Below are 25,733 nucleotides of genomic sequence, written 5' to 3'. Positions count from 1 at the left end.
ACAGCGCTTTCCCACTATCATCACCAAATTAAGAATGCCCGGTATTGCTATATCCAAACTCAAATAGAAAATTAAAAAAATTCCACTAAAGCCCTGTTTGATATTGTTAGACTTCGCCTCCCCTCCAGTATGCAAGCAACTGCCATCAGAATCCCAGGAACTATGTGACTCTATTGCCTACCTTTTCCATGAAAGAAATCGCTAAAATCTACGCAAACTTCCTAGTTGTGGATATAAATAATATCCAATCAAATAATGAATCGCAAACCCCCCTTAAAACAAATAGTGTGATGCTCAGTCAATTCAATCATGTCTCAATGTCAGAGACAAGCAAACTATTATCAGCTGCCAAATCCGGGTCTCCTCAGGATATAGGTCCACCTAGTACGATGGCCCTTGTTTCCCCATTATGTGCCCCAATAATCCAACGTATTTTTAATACCTCAATTGAGACAGGTCTGATCCCGGGGGCCTGGAAAGAAGCAGTCGTGTGGCCGATCCTGAAGAAGCCAGCTGCAGACCCACTAGAATTAAGTAATTATAGGCCGATTTCCCTGCTGCCCTTACTGGGTAAACCTCTGGAAGCAAATATAAACACTCAACTTAGCCAATACCTGGAAGCAAATAACATACTTGACCCGTCCCAATCAGGTTTTCGACTGGGTTTCAGCACGGAAACAGCTACGTTGGCGATTACAGACTCACTAAGACGCAGCCTCGATGCCGGGGGCTCTTCCATTCTGATTCTTTTAGATCTCTCCGCGGCCTTTGATACGATATCTCATCGGAGGCTAGCGGAGAGACTAAGTGAGTGTGGTATCGGGGGCACTGCCCTACAGTGGCTGAAAAATACAGGATAAGGGGGTACCACAGGGATCTTGTCTCAGCCCCACTCTATTTAATATTTACTTAGCTCCCCTCTCCAAGGGGATTCAATCCTTCGGCTTTGAGATCATCTCTTACGCCGACGATACGCAACTACTATTCCCAATCGGTAATAATATCACTGAAGAAAAACAACGCTTTATGGATGGTATGCTGGCGAACGCAAACTGGATAGAGGAGCAATGTTTACAACTTAACCTGGGGAAAACAGAGCTAATGCTGCTAGGGAAGTCTGCAGCCCTTTGGACCCCAGACCGGTGCCCCCTCCCCCCCCCCCCCCCCCCCCCCCCCCCCACTGGGATCAGCACCAACACCGTCTACCTCAGTAAAAAGCCTGGGAATCCAATTAGATGTCAAACTAGATATGAAGGAAAATGTCACAAATATAGCAGGCTCATGCTACTACAATCTACGCCTACTACACAGAATTATTCCCTATCTACCCCTGGAACACCGCAGAACTGTAGTTCAGGCAATGATAGGAAGCAGGCTAGATTATGGGAATGCCCTATTGGCAGAGGTAGGAATCACCACCCTAACAAAGCTACAAGTAATACAAGTAATACAGAACACTGCGGCCAGAATGGTCCTGAATTGCCCCCCTGGGACCCCATCCCTCCCCTTGCTCAGACAACTGGACTGGCTGCCAATCCAAAAACGCGCCATGTTTAAAATCTGCTGTCTGTCATTCAAGGCTTTAAGAGGTGAAGGTCCAGCATATCTTAGGGACAAACTGGTCAAGCACGTTAGTAAGTGCAACCTAAGATCAAACGCTCTTGCCCTCCTGGACATTCCCCGGATACGGCTAACCCGCACAGGCGGTAGAGCATTCTCATTTGTAGCACCAAAATACTGGAACTCCCTTCCAGTAATGCTACGAAAATCTCCAACGTACCCGATCTTTAGGAAACAATTAAAAACCTGGTTGTTCTGAACCTTTAATCACAGGTTATTTCCCCTCTCTGGTAAGCGCTGAGATGCCCCTGGGTGAGTCATGCGCGATAAAAGAGTCATTAACATAACATAACAGAGGAGTGATGTGAATAATCTGTTCTTTAATTTGACAGTAATGCTTGCTTTTGCCATCCATAAATAGAGATTAGCTGACATATGTAAAGCAAAAAGTCTTGCCAGGAAAGAGTGGAACTCACAGCCTCACAGATGACTTCAAGGTGGAGGGTTTCTAGCTTCTGGGTCATCTCCTTATGCCTCTGGCGGTACCAGCCGTCAAAGTTAGGGGACCTAAAAAAGCGCCTGTGAAAGAATGGCATATGATCAACTGAGATGCTGAAGCAGAGTCTAATAGGCAGTATCATTCAGTCTACACTGCATGCTTCTGCTACTTCATCAAAACTCAGTTCCACTCTCCCCAACATTGACCCTTACCGGGCTTCTGCTCTCCATCCTCTCAGTGTCGCTATTCCACTTCCAGTTAAGAATACCAAAAGGCTATGGGTGGACAGCTTGAAGGACCGGACATGTCAGTTTCGGCTAGACTGTTGCTTTTGGAGCAAGGCCACGGCGGATTTGCATATGTTAGATTCAATCTGAGCTTAATTCAAGCTTCCATCCATCTCTTTATTTTACTCTTCGTTGTCCCACTGATGTACACTTTGCCACCAAGCTGCATCCGACTGAAGATGCCCAAATAGGCTGAAATTGGTCTTGAGTTGCTTAACTTGCTCAGACAGAGCCTGTCTTGGCAGTTCGGCTCGACTGTTCCTACTGGTGTGGAACCAAGGCAGATTTACACGTGGCTGTGTCTAATCAGAGGTGGCATGGTGTGAAGCAAGGGTGGTCTGGAATGCAGCCTCGGGTAATTACCAATTGCCGACATCAAATCAAGCATTCAATCCATCACTTTTTTTGTATTCTCCACTTCCAGTCTAGCATCATACATCATATCCAAGGCCACCTCGCCTTCATGGAATTTCTCACTTCAAACAACACACTTCTTACATGAAAGCCTTCCACTTAAATGTGGTCCACCACCATTCGAGTATTGCTTTCAACTAAAACAGCTTCCACGTGTGGCACAATCTCTTTGCAGGCTCAGGTCTAATGGCTCCCTCACATCTGTTCAAATTCGCACTCTCTTGTCTGGTTAATCACAAAATGATTAGCAGATCTGACACCCATTCTTGCTACATGGGTGCACGTTCATTATGCTACACGTGTATATCTGTAGAGCAGGTCGGCTTGTGGAAAAGAGTAGAGCCAACATCCACATCCTGCACTCTCACTACAAATGGAGTACACAAGTCACATATGACTCATCGATGTCACGAGGGTCTAGAAGGATGTAGACCTAAGCAAGAGTTAAACCCATACCTGTAGAGTCCAAGCCAATCCCCCTTGAGGACTGAAGTAAGCTGGGGACCAGCATGTTCCAGCGTCTTCAAAAACTCCTCCTGCCGGAAAGGTCGCACCTGAGGAGGATTCTGAACCGCAGAGAGAAAAACGACAACAGGAGTGTGAAGAATATGAAAATATCACCATGGCGCACAGAAAAGGAAAAATTACAATGCGGGTCAATGGGTGCATACAAAGGCCCTCGAGGGAAACAAGATATTGTGAGCTCTTAAGGAGGATGTTATGGATTTAAAGGAGCATTGTTAGCTAAAGTGAATTAAGTAATATCTTATCATCAATGCCACATTCCACAACTCGATTACATTTCTGTCTTGTTTTATTGAGATGTGATATGTTCAAGTGACTGATTAATGTGTTGACGATGATAGATTTTGGAAATTATCTGGACTTGCATGTTTTCAATATGATAAGTTGCTGACATGATTCATTAAGTCTTGATACAAGACAATTAGTGGCACACATAGCAGAAGAGCTTTAATGGATCACACACAATAAAATTATTAATTGATCATGATATTTACTTTATGGCATTTTTTGTGAGTGCTGCATGCCACATTTGGACATTTTAGAGCCCGTCCCTAATGAGAAAAGTTATTCTATGATTGTAAAATGGGAAGAAGTCAGTGGAAAGAATGCATAGACAAGTGCTGCCTATGAACTCCAAAAACTCTTCTTTGCAATCCTCATATGTGACTGTGGAAGATGCAAAAGCTTTGGCATTTGAGATTCACACGGGCTTTAGTCCCATGTGACGCCATGCAACAGCCTTCTACAAGACTGATTATTAAATGGTGCTGTGGTGTTTGGAAGTAGTTTAAGGTTCTGCCCGGAGGGAGTCCTTTTCTAGCAGATGTAGGCGTAATCACAGATGCTGGTTTTCAGTCTTTGGATCACTTGTGGGGTACTCCAGAAGCTTCCGTTATCGGTGCTGCTGGTTACTATATTTATAATAAGATTTGGAATTCATCAAAAGCAGGCTATGCAGTGTGATCAGCACGGCCATGTAATACACTAATTTATGTTTGTCCACCAATCGTCTAAATATGATCCTTTGCTAATGAATTATGACCTTGCATTTCACCATTGTACTGCCGGGCAAGGGTTGATGGAAGGCTTGAGCAGAACAAGGTCTACCTAAACCTGGGCTTCACACTCCCTACTTCTCGCTGGCCTCAATTCTGAATAAATTTGGGTTAGGGCATGGTCGCCCTTTCACGTATAAACAGAGCTTGTCCACTCCCCGAGTCGTAAGGTCCTCCATCTGGCTACCATCTGAGATTGCAGCCTTATCATACATCACAGTAATTTGCTTCCTTTGTAATTGCTTTGTTGTATATGAGTTCCATAGGAACATGTTGCCTTGTACAACTGGATAGAAATCAACCTACACTGACAATCGACTTGCACACAGCTGTAGTCAGCCTGGTGCCAGCTCTCAATGTGAGAGCGGAGAGCACAGGTTTAGTCTTGGAAGGAGCGGGATGGAGCAGAGGTTGGTGGGGGTGGGTGGCAGGAGTTCAAGTGCTTATTATGAGGTTTGGGGGAGGGGTGTAAGGATGGTGGGGGGTTTGCAGAGGGTGAGGTATGTGGCAGAGTGTCAGGTATTTAACATACATTTTGATGTCACAAATGGCTCCACCATTACTCCTCTGCGCCACCACAGGTGCAGATGATTGGGGGTAGCAAATAAAACATACAATTATATACTGTTAAAATGTGAATAACGGAGATATTTTTCACCTAGGGGTTCATAGTGACCTCATAGAGAACCTGGGCTTTGCTCTTATTGCTCATATGAAGTCACTGGAAACCCTTCAGGGAAACTTATTCTCAGTTATTCAGTTAAAGGTCTATAGTTGTATGTATTATGTGAATCGTACATTAGCATGTAGCCATTTATTGAGTGTGATATTTTACACCAAAGTAAAGTACTGACCCTTAATGTGTTTAAACAGGTGCTCTGCTGAAGGGCGTTGAATGCAAAAGTCTCATTCAGAGGAACTTCTCAGTCACTCTCTTCAATATGATACATGTTCTGTAAGAAATGCTTCTAGCTCCTTTGAAATAGGCTATAGATCTAAAGTAGCAAAAACAAGCAGCTCTCGGACACAGACTGCACTGTACCTTCCAGGGGGTTATTGTTTTCTGCAAGGGCATCAGACTGGCCAGGTACCGCTCCTTGAGGAGAGAGATAATAACATCAGATTTACTTCAGAGTTCTCTACAATATGTTTTTAGAGAAAGGCCAAATTGAGGTAGAGAAAGCAAGATCAACATACTTTTAGCCAAATAAATTCACTTACAATATAATTCGTAGCTGTATGCTTACATTAGAAAGATGAGGCATTGACTGGCCTGCTCCAACTTCATGCTTGTGCTGCATTCTAAGTGGCCCCTCTCAACCAACAACTTATCCCGACCAGTCATATGATTTGGGCCTAACCACAACCATTTGTTCACATCTCTAAATGCATTGTTCTGCTCATGGTTATGTCTGCCAGCTCCATCCATACCATAAACTCGATACAAGCTTCATAGATTCCATGCCTCCGCGAAATCCTCTACTAAATTAACCTGCACCAATTTTGCCCTTATGCGACACCTACAACGAGTTCCACATACTACTTGATCTGCTAGTCTCTTCAATGACTTGTTGGATGGACACCGCTCCAAATTACTTTATAGTTTGCTTCCCTCAGCATCACTCACTCCTTGTTTGATATCTACTAACCTCTTCAGCTTCAACAACAGGCTGACATTTCCACAAACAATGGATGACTGCCTCCAGCCTAGGCAAGAGGATACTTGCCGAGAATCCAAATATTAAGTCAATGAACCAAAAACATGAAATCAATATAGAAAAAGAACTAGTTCCAAAACCGCCGAACTATTCAACAACAAAGGTCATAATCAGAAGCTGGTCCTAAACTAAGAAACACACTTCCACTTGAAATTGCCAATTCTTGGCGGACTTCTCTCAAGTTTCTATAAGTCAAATAAAATATGTCATCCATAGCATTATCCCCACTGAACAAGAAATGTATGTGTGTCTGTCTCAAAGAATATGTGCTTAAGGTTGTGTCCCCACGTGCTTTGCCACAATGCCTGATCACCTCCCTATCTGTTGCCCAGGAATCACCATGCCTCATACTCACCAGAGGTATGATGAAGCTCTGAGTGAGCTCAAGAAGGTGGCGTCTAAGAAGGGCACTCTGCACCTCTGAGGGGCGTTTTCGCTGAATACCCTGTCAAAAGAACCAAGAATTAGAAAATAGAAACCTTCTACATCATGGCTGATAAAATCTTTGAAATTCTATAAACTACACAGGCATAGTTATGCTCCTTGTAGATAAGTGTAAGTTGCACCATCATAAGTATTACATTACCAAAACCTGTGTGACAGATTAGTCACAACAAGGCCCACTTGAATTCTTGCAATATTAATAAAATGAAGACCTTTTCCATCCACGTGGAAATAGGTAATATAAGGAATCTTCATCAAATTCATGAATACGGAGTATTACCAGCTATGTGGGGGTCATGTCACACCTTTTTGTGATTTATGTATACACACACCACCCTTTCCCCCTCAAAGGGTACATAATTTTTTTAAGACATACTGTAAAAAGAATAGTTCAAGAGACTGCAGTTTCTAAAACATTTTGATTTATCATTATAACAAGCATTTGCAATGCAATAGGTTTCACATTTGTAAAAGTTTGAGCTATTGGCATTGCTACAAATAATGCAACGCCAATAGCGCAAACATTTACTAATGTGAGACCTATTGATTTGCAAAAGCAATAGGGAGCGGACACAGGAGTAACAGAGGAGAAAGACATTTTAAGAAAATGAAAAAGTATATAGCGCAAACTCGACCCAAAGGTATCAGAGCGCTACAGAGCGGTCCGGCACTAAGAGGCAGCCACTAGATAAACCTAATAACATTGCAAATATATAATTTCTGGCCTATTCTCCGTTTTATTTTCACTGTCTTCGTTACATTTAGTTGAAAAGTGCGAATTTCATGCTCTCCCATAGACATGTGTTGTTGTGTGCAGCTCAGTTGGTTGCCCTGCAGCTGTAGAGGAATGTGTATGTGTCTGTCTGTCTGCCCACAGGAGGTAACACGTTTGATCCCGCTGACCCAGCCTTTCGTCCCCTACAGGGGCATGTAAGACGCTCACTTTCCCAGTGTGTTGTACATGTCCTTTGGGACAACATTTTGTATAAGTATCATTGTGAGTAAAAGCGGTTGCATATGCCCCTTTCAGAAGAGCCAGTTACAGCGGACCCACTATAGTGAAACCCTAGGTTTGCTTTGCCAGAATTGAAACCCCTGTTCTCTGGAGTGAATAAACGAGGGCGGGAGTTATCACCGTTTCACTTAATAAATGGACATTTGACAGTTCTTTGATTGCTGTGTGTGTGTGTGCGTGTGTGTGTGCGCACGCGTATGTGTGTGTATTCTGTTTCTAAGAGCTACTGCCTTCAGCAGATAATTGCAGCGAGCAACAGGGAAGAGGTGCCCAAGAGCACACAGTTTGGTCACGTATGATGGGGAAGTAGAGATTTGGGTGAAGGTTTCCTGGTTCACCCTGGGGGCTAGGGTGTTCTGCTCCAAACTGTGCCCTTCTCAGCGGTGTTCACCTGCCGAGTCTGCAATCTGATAAAGAGAGCTCTTATGAGCACCACGGACACCCCCACCATCACACACGCTAGACAAGGAAGGACACACGTGATCCTTACTTACCATGTGTGTTTGAGTACCCACAGAACAGAACACACTTGCAATCCCAAACACTTAGCAAAGGCCTGCTCTCGTATCACAAATCACTGTTAACAGGTCACTTTGAACAACTGGTTTCAGTGAAGCAACCGAATACAAGTCCCAGAATGCACTGATTTGTGACATGAAATCCAATGTCTCTCGGCATGCTGTCATGTCAGCAACTCTTCCAAACCTCAGGAACCAGTCTGCATGGCTCTCTGGAGCTGCTGCTGGGAGAGATGAGAGGAGGGATTGCTACCTAGCAGCCACGTCTTCGTGACGATGCGGAGGGCGTGGAAAAGGGAAGGGGTGTTTAACAATGACCTGTCACAGGCAGGAGCCACGGGATTAGCTTGAAGTCCCGTGAAGAGGCCTAGCAACTGAGGCCCTGGGAGGCAGGCTCACAGATGGGGGAGGTATGTGCCCACGGGCCGGGGCATCCCCCTCTTCCAAGGAAAGGTAATGAATGCAAAATGCTCTCTTCACCCCAAGGGTGGGCTGTATAGCCAAGCGCCACAGCTTTCTTCTCAGCATCCTATTTATTTCACCACAACTTGAACAAAGCAACATAAATAAAAAAAATTAATAAAGGAAAATGCAAGTATCCGGAGAGGCCTCCCCAGCCTAAGGGGCTGATGGCTCAGCGGACAGTGGGACTGTGTGTGACCCCATTGTCACAGCGGGGCCGCTCAGCCTTTCATCCTTCTGAGTCTGATCAAATGAGTACTTTTGAGGTGTAATAAACATCTGTTATACGGTGCCAAGAAACTCTCGGGCGCACATTAGAAAGAAAATACTCTATGGGAGACCCCTCCTAATCCCAATGCACTTATGGGGAGGGCGGGGTGGAGGGCGGTGTGCAGGCCCGTGTCCAGCGCCTCAAGTCCATGCTTTCAAGCACCATTCCCGCCGCATGATGTGCCAAGCTAAAACTAGAATTAAAGGCCTCTGTGCAAGGCTGCAGATAAGGTTTTGAAAGGGGAGGAGGATTGCATCCCTTACTTTTGGAAACTGACAGTAACATGTTTTCTTTAGGATTATATAACTCATTCCAAAGGGGATATTTTGTAAGTGAGTAAAATTGACAAGTGTGTTTAATTGATCAACCATGACTCTCCATTTCAAGTAATCCATACTTCTTAGCTGGCACTTCAAGTAAATGAAAGAATGCATTTTTTACTTTAAAAAAAAACAAAAAACTTGTGATCCGACACGCAATAGTAGCGTGTTTTTATGCTTTTGCAGCTGCCCGCGGCTTACGCCTCCATCTTCTATGCTCTGGTCACTACGGCAGTGCTGGTGGAGCATCTCCTTCACTCTAATTTCTTTACTTTTTGTGATCATGTGTTAGACCCTGTGCATTATTGGATGTACCCACAGCAGTGTTTTAAATTGGTGCACCCATTAGAAATGCTGTCCATTTTAAACAGAGCCTGTAACTACTTCAAAACAAGACCTCAGCGGTTCTTTCATTTAGTTGCTTCCCTGTGGAATGGATCCAAAAAAGAAGAAGCCCGCGAGTGGTGCGCGCGCGCCAGCCACAGCGAGATGTGTAGTTTCCATTATTGCGCCGGTGTCTGGGCACGATAATTGAAACCACATGACGGCGAGTGCTCGTAACAGACACCAATAGGCTATGGGCGGAGCAATGCGCCCGCCTTTGGTCAGTTGCGTGCTTTTATAAAAAGACGCACGCAAAGGCCAATAGTGTGGGCCAAAAGGAAAAGCACACACACGTTTTTGTGCGATTCCTAGGTCCATTTTCAAACCCCTCTCAAGAGGTCTCTCACTGCGCGAGCAGTCCTGCGCACTGCAACGCAGGAGCGAGACCTAAAAAGGCACAAAATGTTTTTTAAAAAGTTAGCAGGTAGGTAGCACAGCCTCACAGATGTTAAAAACGGCACTGGATTTTACACACACCATGCTAACCTGCTGTTCCAGAGTGCACTAGTAAATCAGCTGACAGGAATTTTTAAATGTATGTCATGCAGTAGGATGTAACATCATATTACCGCTACAACTCTCAAAAGGGACTAGGGAGGCAGAAGTGTTATTTACGAATGTCATAACTATTTCCACATAGGTAACCTTTCCCTTTTCATCATAGGCTCTTGTCTGATATTCAAAAACACTGAATAGAATGGCAAGCTCAGCTCCAAAAACAGAAGGCAATAAACTAAAGAGAATGGAAAAAGAACCAAGAAACAGAAAACACTGGAGAGAATGGAAAAAGGGTGAGGAAACAAAACAAAATGTGTTTCTTAGAGTAGGCTGGTCGACATAAGCATCTGGGGTCCGGTTAGAATCTAAGCAGTCTTTGTATAGTATAAGCTTCTCTCCACTTAGCTGCTCTACAACTTTCACTACTTGGGACATTTTGAAAGCGTGCTCTAGTAGCTGCCTTTCTACACATTAATTGGCCTGCAAATTACCTTGGAATGAGCCTATTAACTTTCTGGTAACATATTACAATAAATAAAACAGAGCACTAGGCTATGGATAATTTTTAGATGCCAAACCTTTAGGGATGTAATCAAAATTAACAAATGCATTCCTGCTCTTTAATTTTATTCAAGGCAATATGAGAAACTCTCTTCATATCCAGGATGTGAAGTGACATCTCTGTTGACGAGGGTGGATTCGTTTTTGTTGTTGACATGGAAATCCAGTATTCCTTTTGGAAGGATGGATGCGTTTTCTATTAAATAAAGTATGTTAATAAGGACACAAGGCTGCAATTTCACTCGCCCTGGGAGTGAACACAATAGCAACTAGGAAAGCTTCTTTCAACAAATACTGCAAAAGATCATATTTGTACCTCGATAGGTGAACCAAGAAAATATGGATTTCCTTCTTCCAGTAGGAGGATAGATTCTGCTAAGACCATCTACAACATATTCATTACAAGTACTTTGAAAAAGGAAGCTTCCTAAGGTCTATACCTACAAGCTGGACTGGCCACGAAAGTGCTAGCATCTTCTGGAGAAGAGATAGAACAGCAAACAGTCATTAGCATTTAAGTTCTACACACTATATTTAGTAACACCACCTTATGGATAACCCTTATTCTATATGAAGAATCTTGTTTTCTTTACAGTTTACTACTGCTTGCTTTCTATAAAACAAAAAATGGAATAGATGTTGCCAGACATGGAAAACAATGCATTAGTTACGATGTTTTAGGTCTATACTCTGCCCTAATGTACTGGCAGCTACGAATACAAGGTGGGACAGCGTCATGAATATTAATTGGTTGAGTTTCTAACAAAAAAATCAACATTTAATGAACAATAACAGCCTGCCAGTTTAACAGGAACATAATCCCACCCTATCTACTAAATAATAGTTCAGCGTCCAAGGGCAAGATGGAAGCGTCTTGATGTCCAAATGTAAGGGGCTACTTGTGGTTGAGTAATCTGAGCACAATTACTGGAAAAAATCACGTTATGGCAGTAAATGGTCTAACATTCTTTTAGGGTGACTGGATGCCAATTTTTGAATATACCCACAGCAATAATCCCTAGAGAATACTACAACTTCAGGGGACAGTGTCCGGGGCCGGATTGGGAACCCAAAGCAGCTCTGCCAATTTTGTCAGAGCAGCCCTCCAGGGGGCACAGGGGTGTGCAAGTGTGAGGCACTGCTGCTTTTGTTACCGAGGGCCGATATTGCAGCACCACTGCAAAACCGCCCCCCACCCTGCCAGCCTCCTGGGGAAACGCTGGATGCCCGCTACGGCCAGTCCGTCCCGACAGTATCCTAGAACTGGATAGCCATGGTCAAGATATTTGGCTGGATGAGGCACTCAAGGAATCAGTGGCATCAACCGAGCCCACAGGTTCCAACTTAGATTTAGGGCTAGCAACAAATTGTAACTTTAGAAGCAGCTAGATGAAAACTGTTATGTCAATGAACCCTATTGTAATGGTTCTGGAATCAGGACAGCAGAAATCAGTCAACAGGAATGTACCCCAAGATCTAGCAATATGAGGAATAAAACTCTGTCGCCTACTGGGTATTTATAGTGGCAGATGTGGGCTCAGCTGTAATACAGAGCTGGTCACGGACAGTACAGCCTCACCACCCTTGTAGTTCTAGAATGCATTTCTGCATATTCACATCTTCTGGTGTACTAGGTACTTCTTAGGATGATTCCGCCAGCTAGATGGTAAAGTTCTAAGAGTTCCTGGATGACTCCGTTTCTCAAGATGTCCTCACATGGGTTTCAGTCAGCTGGTCCCAGCCTAACTAGTGCTCCCCCCCTCCACTTAATCACCTCCTACGCCTTTCCTCTATCTGAGCAGCAGATCTTTTTATTCTAGCAGTAGAACGTTATCTAGAGACTAAGGCTTCCTTCCAGGCTTTCTGCAAGACAGCAGCAATAAGTAATCTGTCCCTGGGTACATCGTCATCTTCTCTAGGTCTGGAAAAATATGTTAGTGGTGCAATGGGCTTGTATTTATCCTACAGTGGGCTAAATTTCGGGAAGGCAGAGTCGATCAAAGCGTTCATTAAAGTGCAATCAATACTCCAATCAGAAGAGAGCACAGTTTCCAGACTTTTTTGCCTCCTCCCCAAGTTTTCTGAACTAGCAGCCAGGAGCAGAGCCAGGCTCAAATGGTCATGTATATGTGTGGATTCACCGCAAGTAACCTCAGCCATTTGTGCTTGATAAGTGATTCCCAGCAAAACACAGGAAAGGCAAGTTTAAGGTTCAGTTGATGGAAAACTGGTCAGATCTGAGGTCAGGTGGGTCCACTGACTGAACATAGGCTCCAGGCGAATGAGATGGAGACTGACTCCTACACGATACTCACCTGGAACGTAAATGGTCTGGGGGACCAAGAGAGGGTTGGTGTCCTCATACGTAAAACAAGTTCACCCAGACGTGATCCTATTACAGGAGACCCACCTCAAGGGCACAAAATGTGGGTGACTGGCGAGGGGAGTTTACACAGTCCTAGCACACGCGGGCTTCACAGCGGGCTCTCCGAGGGTGGCCATCCTGATTAAAAAAGTCCCCCCCCGTTCAAGGTAACACGTACATGGACGGACCCCCAGGGAACATACGTGGGATTGACGGGCACATGGGGGAGACAGAAGGTCACTATAGTGTCGGTCTATGCCCCTCCAAAGCTACAGGCAAGGACTCTCCATGGGGTGACTGATATCTCACTGGAGACACCGGGTACGCTACACAATATAGGGGGTGATATCAACGATGTCATGTCCATCCCCATGGACCGCTCGGGGAATCATACTGATCCACCCTCGACTACACAGCTGGCAGGAAAAGTGTTTGACGCTGTACACTGGCCATTTTTTGAGGCGGCTCTAGTCAAGTTTGGTATTGGACCGAAATACCGACAATGGGTTGGACTCCTCTATGCTCGGGTTAAAGTGAACTGACTGTTGTCTGATGACTTCCCCATCAGACGGGGAACCTGGCAGGGATGCCCGTTGTCCCCCCCATCTATTTGCCCTCACAATCGAAATAGTGGCGTGCGAGATCCGACAGAAAAGGGAGATATGGGGGTTTCAAATTACACCGACTAATGTGGGGGAAGAAAAGATCTCGCTCGATGAGGACGATATCTTGTTATATGTTACCCAACCGGATGACACAATCCCCGCACTGTTCGAGCTTCTGGGCAAATATGGCTCCTTCTTAGGCTTTGCTATAAATTGGCATAAATCGGTCCTGTATAGCCCACGGACCAGGGAGACGTGGCCTCCTCACCCCGGGGTCCTCCAGAGAGCGCAGATGGGATTCACGTACCTGGGGATCTATCTCACCACAGAAACCTCTTGTATCAAAACAATATCCAACGGGTCATAACAAACTTTGCAGTTGATGCGCTGAGGTGGAAAGCAATCCCCCTCACGATACTTGGCCGAGCTGCGGTGTTCAAAATGATCACCTTGCCCCGCTACCTATATACCCTCCAAAATGAGTACTTCCACATCCCCAGGCAGACATTCCAGGTGATAGACGCGGAATTGTGCTCCCTGCTGTGGCTGGGGAAACAACCAAGGATCGCCCTAGGTACGCTGCAGCAGAACCAATATAATGGAGAGATATCCCTGCCTGACATTGAGGCCTATTACTGGGCGAAGCATCTGGCACCGGTGAATGAGTGGATCCATGTCCTGGCTGATCACCCCTCCTATAGGCTAGAGAGGGACACCATGGCATACTGTTCATGCTTATACTTTCTATATGGGGGGCACAGTAGGAGACGCCTACTCCCGGCCACGCAAATAACGTTGGAAGTCTGGGACAGGTGGACCAAGGCAATGGGCTGGGCAAGTAAACCAACTAAACAAACACTGATCTGGCAATGCACCTGGTTGAGGGAATACACAAATACTCCACAAACTTAAGGGCTTTGGAGGCTGGGATGCCATCGGCATTTCCAATTTTGTCGATGAGGTGGCGAAAGGAGAACTCGAAACCTTCAGGACACTGGCAACGGAGTTTGGACTGCACTCTACTCAAATTTTTAAATACGCGCAACTGCGACATGCCTGGCCAGCCGAAAGCTCAACAAGGCAGTCTCTCTAATGTACCATGGTAGACAGACTGGGGAAACTGAGGGAAACATGGGAGCAGAACCTGAGCACGCTAGAAACAGTGGACTGGGTGGCGGCCTTGATGCACCACAGGGAGGTGGTGATTAAATACCACCTTCGACTCATCCAATACAAGATATTACACAGGGTGTATTTTGACAGGGCCAGAGTACACAGAATGGGCCAAACCAGCGAACCGCACTGCCTTCGTTGCAGATAGCCACAGGGGGACTTCTATCATGCTATCTGGGTACACGTATTGGGAGAACTGAGTAAAGTATTGGACTAAACACTCCCTCTAGATCCTAAATGTGTACTGCTGGGCATACCCGCTGATGTTGACTTGGGCCGCCCACTGCTTATTTTTGCACTACTGGCATTAGTGGTAGCGAAACGAGACATGGCACGCACATGGGGGGCGTCGCTACCTACCCGATTAGGAGAATGGAGGAGGGGGGATGGACATGTATATGGCAGTAGAAAGGGTTACATACAAAGCGAGAGGGTGCCCCCGGAAGTTCCGTAAGATATGGGGGAAATGGAGAAAGTATTATGGATTGGATGGAGGCCTGGGAGCCGACTAGCATAATACGATTTTTGGACCTAAATGGCCTCCGGATTGGGGGGCCACTGGGCCTGTGTCTCCGACCCTCGGGGAAGACAAGGAAGATGGGGAGTATCCTGCCAGATCTGAGACCTACGAAGAGCCAGTGTGTCTCCCTGGTACATGGAATGAGGGGGGTGATGTGTCTTTTGAGGTGGGCGGTATGTGGGTGCTTTGACGCAATTGTGACTAATTGTGACATGCTAGCTGTTTTGTATGGGATGAAAATGCAAATAAAAATATTTAAAAAAAATAAAAAAAAGATCTGAGGTCAGGTGCAGATTTTTTCCACCCCACCACACAACTATAATTGTGTGGCCAGAATTGTGGTACCAAATGAAAAACTGAAGTTACATCCCTGGGGATAACAGCAATCTACAAAGAAATCACTGGTTTGTGCAGACATCTGGATGTTTGTGTAACCATTGCCCGTGTGCAATAGTCTTCAGGCACTGTACGCCAAGCACAAATAACACAACACAATACACACTACAAAAACCACAGTAAAGAATGTGGTTAAAGAGGAATTTATGGATTTCACAAGGCAAGGAAAGATTGGCTAGTTTTCCATCATGGTAGCAGATAAAAAGATCTGTTCACCTGAACCACCATTCAGCTGCCATCACATACCAGTCACTAACTTACTAATAAACAACTTGGAGGTTTTTAGATGTTCCAGAATTTCTAGGCGCACAACCTGGGTAACCGCAAGGTGATGGTGACAATAAGTGGTCAGTATACGCAATGAGGCGAACGGTAACCCTCACAACCGCTCTAGGATGGACCCCGAGGGATCCACACAATAACAACAGACAGGAAAGCCCCTGCACTATACAATTACAATTAATTTTTGGTAGTATTGGTATCCGTAAAGGTAGTGAAAGTAATTGAGCACATCAATATAAAATCTCGGACTGAGAGTAGATAAGCATAAATTTGACATGCATCAGTACAGAAACGTTCTTTTCTTGGTGTAGTATTTCTGTTTATTGTTCCTTTGTATAGGCCAACACGTGTTTCATCGCAGGGAACAGACTGCGAATCTTCAGGGCTGGATATAAACACAGAAAATACATTTGCATTCGTGTTCCATTTATGAACATATTATGATAGTGACTTTGTTGTGAGAAACCGGGGTGAAATGTGGCATGCCATTGAGTGACTTAGTGTCAATGTGACTCAATTTCACTGACTGTGTGACAATAGTGCATTAAAAGAAAAAGGGGGAGATTTTATAGAGTTGGACGAGAGGCTTAAAACAAGTGGACACTGACCGGAAGTAAAGTGAAGTGACAAAGTGAAGAAAGTGGTATGTGTCTGAAAGGGCGGTATCCCAAGTGACTGGTGCAATGTATCTACCAACAACTACAGATATCTAACAATTGTAGCTTGAATCCTGTGTAGCTAAATGTCAAGGTAACCAGAGGATTTCTCTGTATCTTTTTTTGGAATCGAAACTGTGCCTGTCCATACAAGAGGTGGCAACCGGGAGTTGACACTCAGACGCAAAGAAGCTACTTGGATCATGCGTCTTCAAAGTATTGAACATGGATTAAATTATGACCCAGAATTGCAATTCTTTCTGGGAAACTAGACCCTTACATCTGTAGTTTTTTCTTCACCATATGTTTGGTCCATTCTTAATGTTTTCCATCCAAACACAAATATCTATCTATCAAGAAATACAATCGAGTATACAAGTGTAGACAGAGACAATATAATTTTTCTGACTTAATAGGCTCTAGAAATTTTGTCTGTACTAACTGTTTTTTCATTTGTGTTCATAAAGTACTATTATAGAGACATACCAAGGTCACACTCTCTAGGAGTGGTGTATCCAGCCTCATTATGAGGGATGAATATGCATGAGAAACAATTACTTAAATTTCGTCTAACTCCTATGCCCTTGGTCTAGGTACCTCTGGGTGTATGTCAAATACCAATGTGCTCTTCTTATACTCCTTCACATGCTCTATCATATATTCCTATACATAAAACTCCAATAGAGATGTACAACCCTACACATATCTCTTATGGGTTAAGTAATTTTCCTTGATTTCTGTGAATTCATTTGGATCATGTTTAATATCTTGATTTCAAAATATAGAGGGTATACAACTCGACATAAATCTCCCCAGTATACGTTACATTTCCTGTACATTCATCGAGCCATGCTCATACATACGAGCGTTTTATCCATCTTAATACGTAATAACGAACATGAGGAAATTATTAAGGAAAGGCACAGGAGAATCTTTCCATATACGTGTTTTCGAAGTAACTCTTCACTTTACTGCCAACCATTACGCAAAGAAAAAGCCAGCCAACGTTCTAGCTCTTCTTTGTATTGGAAGCGCAACACCGGTACTTATTCTGCTCTCACTTCCTGTCACATGACCGTCCTTGGAGAACGGCGCCGGGAACCACAAGAGGGAGACCGGTACCAGCTAGGTAAGCGAGCCACCGGGTGTTGTATTAGAGGAAAACGCCAGACGCTATCTGTCTTGGTCTAATCAAATACCTCCCACCCACTTTTGTACTGTTTTTTTATTTCGTTCTTTACCGATTTAGGTGTATCCGCCGATGAATCGGTACCATCATTTATTTCTCCTCCCGGTAACCATTTGAATACCTAACAATCTCGGTAGGTCGCCTTTTCCACTATGGTTTCCCTTTCCTTCTTTATATCTGTAACAGGAAATAAACTAAACCAAAAATACGATGTCTATATTAATACACGCCCTTTAGATTCACCAGAATCCCGCATACTTCGAACCCACACTCCTAGGAATTCTGAATACTGGATTCCATGAATTGCCCATACCGGATGCTCTCACTTACTGCATTTTCATCTATCACACATGAGGGTAAGATTTTTGTATCCTCGAGATTAGAGCTATAACCTACAACTCAATGTCATTATGTTGTCTAGGGGTATAATTATATAATCGATATACCAATTTCTCCCACTTAAAAATCTCTAGAGCATGTGTAATTTTATACACTGTCTTTTTATTCTAAGAAGTGTTTTTGTAAGAAATTCCAAAAATGGGGAAGACTTTTCCCTCTCCCTTGTCCTCCTTTTTCGTGGGAACTAATCGAGTTCCCTTAGAAGACTGAATATACACAGTCTACCCACTGACCGGCACTCCACTTTTTCTCACAATCTATCCGGCACAGTATAAACAGAGTGATATACTTCAAAGTACATCACTTCTAATCCTTAATTCAAAAAAAAAAAAATTATGAATCAGGCTGATAGTATATACAACAAGAGTGCACTGTAGTTTTGAATACACCCAGAGCATGAAAGAAACAGTTTTAAACATGTGCACTATGTCAGACGTTTCATAGGATTCTAACTACAATTGTCAGATATTTTTAGTTGTCTGTATCTACTTCTGCCCACAACATTGTTTTGTCTCCAAATATGAATCAGGCTGATAGTGTGTATATAACAAGAGTGCACTGTATTTTCGAATACACCCAGAGCATGAAAGAAACAGTTTTAAACATGTGCACGATGTCAGACGCTTCACAGGATTCAAGCTAAAATTGTTAGATATCTGTAGTTGTTGGTAGATACATTACACCAGTCACTTGAGATACTGCCCTTTCAGACACATACCACTTTCTTCACTTTGTCACTTCAATTTACTTCCGGTCAGTGTCCACTTGTTTTAAGCCTCTCGTCCAACTCTATAAAATCTCCCCCTTTTTCTTTTAATGCACTATTGTCACACAGTCAGTGAAATTGAGTCACATTGACACTAAGTCACTCAATGGCATGCCGCATTTCACCCCGGTTTCTCACAACAAAGTCACTATCATAATATGTTCATAAATGGAACATGAATGCAAATGTATTTTCTGGGTTTATATCCAGCCCTGAAGATTCGCAGTCTGTTCCCTGCGATGAAACAAGTGTTGGCCTCTACAAAGGAACAAAAACAGAAATACTACACCAAGAAAAGAATGTTTCTGTACTGATGCATGTCAAATTTATGCTTATCTACTCTCAGTCCGAGATTTTATATTGATGTGCTCAATTACTTTCACTACCTTTACGGATACCAATACTACCAAAAATTAATTGTAATTGTATAGTGCAGGGGCTTTGCTATCTGTTATCACATACCAGTCAACCAACAGCCTAAAGGAACAAATACATATAAAAGGTTTCTCTTTGTAGAAAAGTCTCCGGGCATCCTGCACTTATGCAGACATTGTCTGTATTTGGGTATATTTTGAAGAGCTCATGATTCAAGAAAGAACTGCAAGATCATCTGATGCTCCTTTCAATGCATTTAAGCAACTTCATCCAAATAAAAGGAGGGCATTCACCTGTAGCTAATCAACAGGGATAGTGCTAGAGACCTGAGGCAAAGCAAAGTGTGTTACTCCACAAATCCCAAAATTACTTACGAGTTCCCAACTCTTTGGATAATATCGTAATTGTAAGTCAAAGCCTTGATATTTTGTGTGTGATGCACAATATCATTTGCTGCATGTTGTACCTTTACGCTAACTAATTTAGGTGGAAAGTTACTTGAAGACCGACTGTACTGATCTTTGGTGACTAGGCATCTGTCGTTTTTCGCCTGGTAACCACAGCCAAAACGACAAAGGAAAGTTTATGCTTTATCTTTAAATGCTCTCAACAACTAATTTTGAGGGTTACATCAAAGTAGTAGTAAATACACCAAAAAAAGTGACAATCGCGTTTAGTCCCAATTAGATTATGAACTTGTGGTACTAGTGTTTCACGGTGTCAAATATATTGGTTGTCTACCAAGATTCCATGCAAGCTACAACTTTGGGATACAGGTTTTCAACCAGTTTCCCAATTCCATAGAAATGAACATTTTCCATCATTTACAATTTTTCTCTCTTATCCATCTCAGACAAAAATAAACTTTTCCATGTAAGATGTCTTTACTCTACCAGTTGTTTGGCAGTGATTCTGCAGAACTGTTGATTCAGAGACAGATGTTATGCAAACTCATATCGATATATGGTTTGGGCCTGTGGTGAGGCTTTTCTCAAATTTAGGCACCAATTATCCCTGATACCGATCGGTTTAGAGCCAATCACACTGTAGAATGCTTATGTGCATAGTCATGGTTTATAATATTACTTGATGGCCTTTTTGCTGCAAGTTCTGTAATTCTGCATAGCTTCTAATTTGTGATGTTTTACTATTTGTACCTTAATAAACATTTACTAAACAATTAATCTTTAAATCACATTTTCTGTCTGCTAGCTTGTTTGCTTGGTTGTCATGGACACACAGTGTGAATTGACCCTCACGTTTTTATTCTCAGAGGTTTATGATTTACACTTCATATTTGCTCAAGTCCCTACCTATACAAAGACAGAATCTTACCTTAAGTAATTTCTTGACTAGGATCTTGTCTTTATGCAGAAATGTCTTGTAGGATGTGTAGATTCCTGTGTAAAAAATAATCTCACTTATCACACAAGCCCAGAGTGGTGTCTAGAGAGATTTTTAGAGAGGAGAAGATACGCTCCATAAGTGGTGGAAATCCCAAACCTAGGAATGCAGCATCCTACATGGTATCAAACCTCAGAAGCTCTTTAAAAGTGATTATTGGATTCTGTTAACATACAAGAGCATAACATCCACAAAGGTTTCTGTTGATGCTGTTGACAGCATCTGGGTGTTAACTGTTACTCAACTGTACAGATCCATGCAATGAATACATCAATCCACTGAGCCACAAGACCCGGAATGGTTAACCTAGACACTGGAAAAGCTATATGCATATTATAAGAGATTGGGTTGATGGTTGACTAGGGTGTGAGCCCTGGTCAAGCAGCAACCACAGTCCTCGTCAGGGTAAGGCACAAGCCAACTCTAAATTAACCTGTGCTCAGCATCTGATAGCTTGGTGCAGAGCAGTCATGCTCAACTTAGAGCCACTAAGTAAAGTATACGTGCAACACTTCAAACAGTAATAACGTGAACACGCCACACAAAAAGCATCCCACACCAAGTTAGAAAATAAATAGAGTATGTTCTAATAAATAAAACCAAACAACAAAAATCCAGTCTGTGGAAATGTAAATGTGCAATTTTTTAAATTATAGTGAAAATAGGGCAAAAGCATATAGCGCCAACTGTGGATATCTGGTCACACCAGAAAGGGACAAAGTCACAAATTCAGGCCAAACATGATGGAATTCGGACAGGCTACAGGAGCACAGTTAGGCCTTCTGAACAGAGTACCTTAAACCCTGGTTTGCAGAGCGCTGAGAGGATCCAATCTATGTTGAAGACTTGCACAGTCTGTTCCGAGATGCAACGAGGCTGCGGTGCAAGGACCTGCATCAGCGTCGAGGATCCCAATGACTGGGCTTGCGATGTGAAGTCTGGCTCTGAGGATAGGGCGTGCAGTTGTGGCGATGCATCAGTTTCAAGGACGGAGTCTGTCATCGAGGCTGCTCTTGACAAAGGATGAAAGGGCCTGTGCTGAAGATCTGTCTCACAACAGCGGTTCCAATGAGGCTGCGAGGGTATGAGGGACTTTGCGATGGGCCCAATCCAGGCAGTAGCGGCAATGCATCAGTCCTACTCTGGTTTGCACCGCACAGCAGAGGAGATGTGTCGGTTCCTTTGGATCTACATAGGCTGGCAAAACACCTTAAGCCCACTTACAAGGGTCCAAGACTGGGCTGGCACCACTTGGCAGGGGCAGACTCCAGATGCAAGGTTGCTGGAAGCCTGTTGTGCCCCCAAGGTTTCAGATCAGGAGGCCAGCCAACTACCACTTGGAGTCACTCTGGGGTTCTGGGTTCAAAAGATGCAGGTACAGTCCTTCTCACCCAGGCAAGAGGTCAGCAGGCCAGCACAGCAGGGCAGAAATCCTTCAGAGCAGTAGTTCAGCAGAGTGGTAGTCCTTTCAGCAGCACAGCAGTCCTTCTTCCTGGCAGAATATCCACAGGTCCAGAAGTATACTGAAGAGTTGGTGTCAGAGGTCCAGTATTTATAAGCAGTTGGGCATTTGAAGTGGGGAGAAGCTTCTAGAGGCATGTCTTTGAACTGCAGAGGTGGCCAGCCTTCCTGGCTCTGGCTTCAGACTAACGACAGGGGGTGTGGAGGCATGATACAGTTTATTCAAGTATAAATGGGCTGGACCCAGCTCTAAGCTAAACATCGTGTGGGGTTCTCTAGGAGGAATATTCAAAGCCCAAATGTCAACTACAACCAGTTATGTGATCCAGCAACAGACTGCAGGCACTAAATGGCTAAGAAACGAAAATGACAATTTTCTAAAAGTGCCATTTTCAAAATTGTAATTTATTGTATTGTATATTGCTCTTGTATAGCGCAAAACTGCTACCCTACGGGTATCCTGGAACTTTTAGAAAACCTAATCAGATGGAGACGGCAGAAAACCGGTCTGAGTATTGGGCACAGGAGTCTCAGATTTTAGCAAATAGCCAGGTCTTTAGACTCTTTCTAAAACATATCAGAGATTTGGCTTGCCTGATGTTCTGGGGCAGCTCATTCCACAGCCGGGATGCTACTGTACTAAAAGCCCTGCCTCCCATCCTGGATTTCTTGAATCTGGTGGTTGTTGCCAGACTCACACTGGAGGAGCGGAGGAGACTGGTGTGCTTGTAACACGTGAATCTTTCCTGCATTGATAGAGGGCCCATGCTGTGCAGTGCTCTATATACAATGCACATTGATTTAAAGGTAACTCTGTCCCTTATCGGCAGCCAATGGAGCCATTGTGGTGGAGGAACTGCGTGGTCTATTGAGTGCCAGCTTAGCCTCTAGAGACTGGACTCTTTGTAGCCCCTGCAGAATGTATAATGGGGCACCTAAATATAGGGAGTTACAGTAGTCCAGTCTGCACAAGATTATGCTCCTTACCACCAGGGGTCTAGCCTCATTAGGTAGGAGAGGGAGAATCTGTCTAAGTGCTTTTAGCAGGGCAAAGCATACACTGATTGTTCTATTGGATTGCGATACCATTTGAAGATTATCATCAAACAGTACTCCCAAATTACCCACTGTTTTAACTGGGACACAAAAATCGGTCCCCGGGGAAAACCTGAGCTCGCACGGTATTTGCTGATTCAATTTAGCCGTCGAGCAGTAGACTACCTCCGTTTTCCCCTCGTTAAATTGCAGAGAGTTTGCATTGAGCCATCCGGAGACCCGACGCATGCAATCCTGAAAGGTGCCCATAGACACCGCATGTTTCCCTTTTAGGGAAAATACCAGTTGGGTCTCGTCAGCGTAATTGATCAGGTCGATCCCATAGGATTTTATAATAGGGATCAAGGGCCGCAGGTATATGTTAAACAGGATAGGGCTGATCGACGAGCCCTGTGGCACTCCGTGATGTACCAAGGAGTTGGGGGAGGCATACAGAGTAATGGTCACTACCTGCTGTCTATCTGACAGATACGATTGTAGCCCTTTCAAAGCTTTATTTATTTATTTATTTAATTTTTATTTTGAAAGTTTTATATAGCGCGAACAAGATCTTTGCAGATATCAGAGCGCTTTACAAAGACAAGGGGTAATAAAAGGGGAGTGCTTAACATGCTTTTGGGCATAGCATAATAGTAGGTAATAATTGAGGTAGGGTAGGTACAAGGTGCATAGTCAAAAAGGTAAGTCAATAATACAAAGAGTACAAAAAGGGGGAGCATAGACAATCAGGTAAGTCAATAATACAAGTAATACAAATAAGCAAAGGGGTCAAACAGGTAGTACAGATCGGTGCAGAGTCTTAAAAAATCCAGAATAATAGATCATGTGTATTTAGCCATGAGGATAGCTTTTACTTCTTTCTTAAAAAGTTTGTTGGAGGAGATGAGCCTGGTTTCAGGAGGGAGTGAGTTCCAGATTCTGGGTGCCATTCCTGAGAAGGAGCGTTTACAAGTTTTTTTTTCCTTCCGGAATCTTCGAGGCTTCAGCAGAAGATTGTTTGTGCTTCTAGTGGTTCTAGAGCCGCCAGAAATTGTCAGCTTCTGAGTGAGGTAGCCGGGTGAGTTCAGGTGTACAGCCTTGTGCGTCATGCAGGCGATTTTCAGATGTATTCTGGCTTCAAAAGGCAGCCAGTTCAGGGATTTAAAGTCAGGGGAAATATGCGAGTGTTTTTTTGAACCAGTGATGAGTCTCGCTGCAGCGTTTAGAGAAGCTCTTAGGGGTGCAGTTGTAGTTAGGGGGAGTCCGCAGAGGGCGATGTTGCCGTATTCTATGCGAGGGATGACTAGGGATTGTACTGCAGTTTGGAAGTCTTTGGCTGGGAGGAAGGGTTTAAGTTTCCTCAAGGTATTGATTTGGAAGTTCGCTCCTTTGGTTGCCTTGCTGATATGCTGCTGCATGTTGAGATTGGCGTAAAGTGTTATGCCTAAAGATTTTGCTGAGTCTACGATGGTAGGTTGGACATTGAGTGCAGTTAGGTGCTTAAGCCAAGTTTGAGTGGTAGAGATTTTTGCGGGAGGTGAGATCAGGAGGAACTCAGTCTTCAGAGCATTGAGTTTGAGGTGATTATCGGCAAGCCAGGATTGGGTGTTTCTGATTGTTGAGTTCAGGAGCATAATGTCATTGGGGGATTGTAATTTGAGATATAGTTGGGTGTTGTCGGCGTACATGTGATAGTGTACATTGGATGCTTGTAACAAGGTGGTGAGAGGTTCCATAACTAGGTTGAACAATGTTGGGGAAAGGGAGGATCCTTGGGGGACGCCTAACGATACAGGTACTGGAGAGGACATCAGGTTGTTGCTCTTAAATCTCTGAGACTGGTTGTGTAGAAAGGAAGTGAACCACTTGAGAACAGTCCCAGATAGGCCCATTCTTGTGTTTAATAGTTCGAGTAAGTTCTCATGTTTAATGGTGTCGAATGCTGAAGAGAGATCAAGAAGGATGAGGAGGCAGGTATTGTTTTGATCTAGGATTTGGAGGGCGTCGTCAATTATGTGAGTCATAGCAGTTTCGGTACTGTGCCCTGCTCGGAAGCCTGATTGATGAGGGTTGAGGAGATCAAACTGATCTATGTGTTTAGTCAGTTGTAGTTGTATGCATTTTTCCAACAGTTTGGCGAGAGTGGGAATATTGGTAATAGGACGGTAATTGTTTAGATCAGTGGGGTCTGCTGTTGGTTTCTTTAGTAAAGGTGTGACTTGTCCAACTTTGAGGGAGTTAGGGAAGGTTCCTTGTTGAAGTGAGCTGTTAATAATTTTGGTCCAGAGTGGGAGGAGCAAAGGGGTAAAGTCTTTTACAGCGTTAGCAGGAAGGGGGTCAGTGAGGTGATTGGATGGTTTCAGGGTGCTGAGCAGTCTGCCAATTTCTTCTTCAGAGTAGGTGCCAAAGGATGACCATGTAGCATTGTTCTTTGGTTCAGTGGATGCTATGTGGTGGGGTTTGGAGTAGAGGCTTGCATCATTGAGGAGATCGCTCCTTATGTTGTCAGTTTTTTGGTTAAAGAAAGCAGAGAAGTCTTCACAGGAAGGTGTATCGCCCTTAGTGCTGAGTGATTG

At 43.9% G+C, this 25,733-nt stretch overlaps 1 protein-coding gene across 1 annotated transcript in view; it reads right to left on the bottom strand.

Moving 5' to 3' along the window:
- DENND6B (DENN domain containing 6B) overlaps positions 1 to 25,733 on the bottom strand; it is a 324,585-nt gene that overhangs the window by 47,794 nt on the left and 251,058 nt on the right. The window contains exons 14-18 of the mRNA XM_086918846.1: positions 20,593 to 20,657; positions 6,414 to 6,503; positions 5,383 to 5,436; positions 3,217 to 3,326; positions 2,037 to 2,139 (exon numbers count right to left, since the gene is read on the bottom strand). Of these exons, the coding sequence (XP_086774972.1) occupies positions 2,037 to 2,139; positions 3,217 to 3,326; positions 5,383 to 5,436; positions 6,414 to 6,503; positions 20,593 to 20,657 (422 nt within the window). The remainder of the gene's footprint in view (positions 1 to 2,036; positions 2,140 to 3,216; positions 3,327 to 5,382; positions 5,437 to 6,413; positions 6,504 to 20,592; positions 20,658 to 25,733) is intronic.

The sequence above is a fragment of the Lissotriton vulgaris genome, chromosome 1_1 (assembly GCF_964263255.1).
Source record: "Lissotriton vulgaris chromosome 1_1, aLisVul1.2, whole genome shotgun sequence".
NCBI lineage: Eukaryota > Metazoa > Chordata > Amphibia > Caudata > Salamandridae > Lissotriton > Lissotriton vulgaris.
The sequence above is the reverse complement of the archived record's forward strand: the minus strand, read 5'-3'. Positions and strand labels throughout refer to the sequence as shown.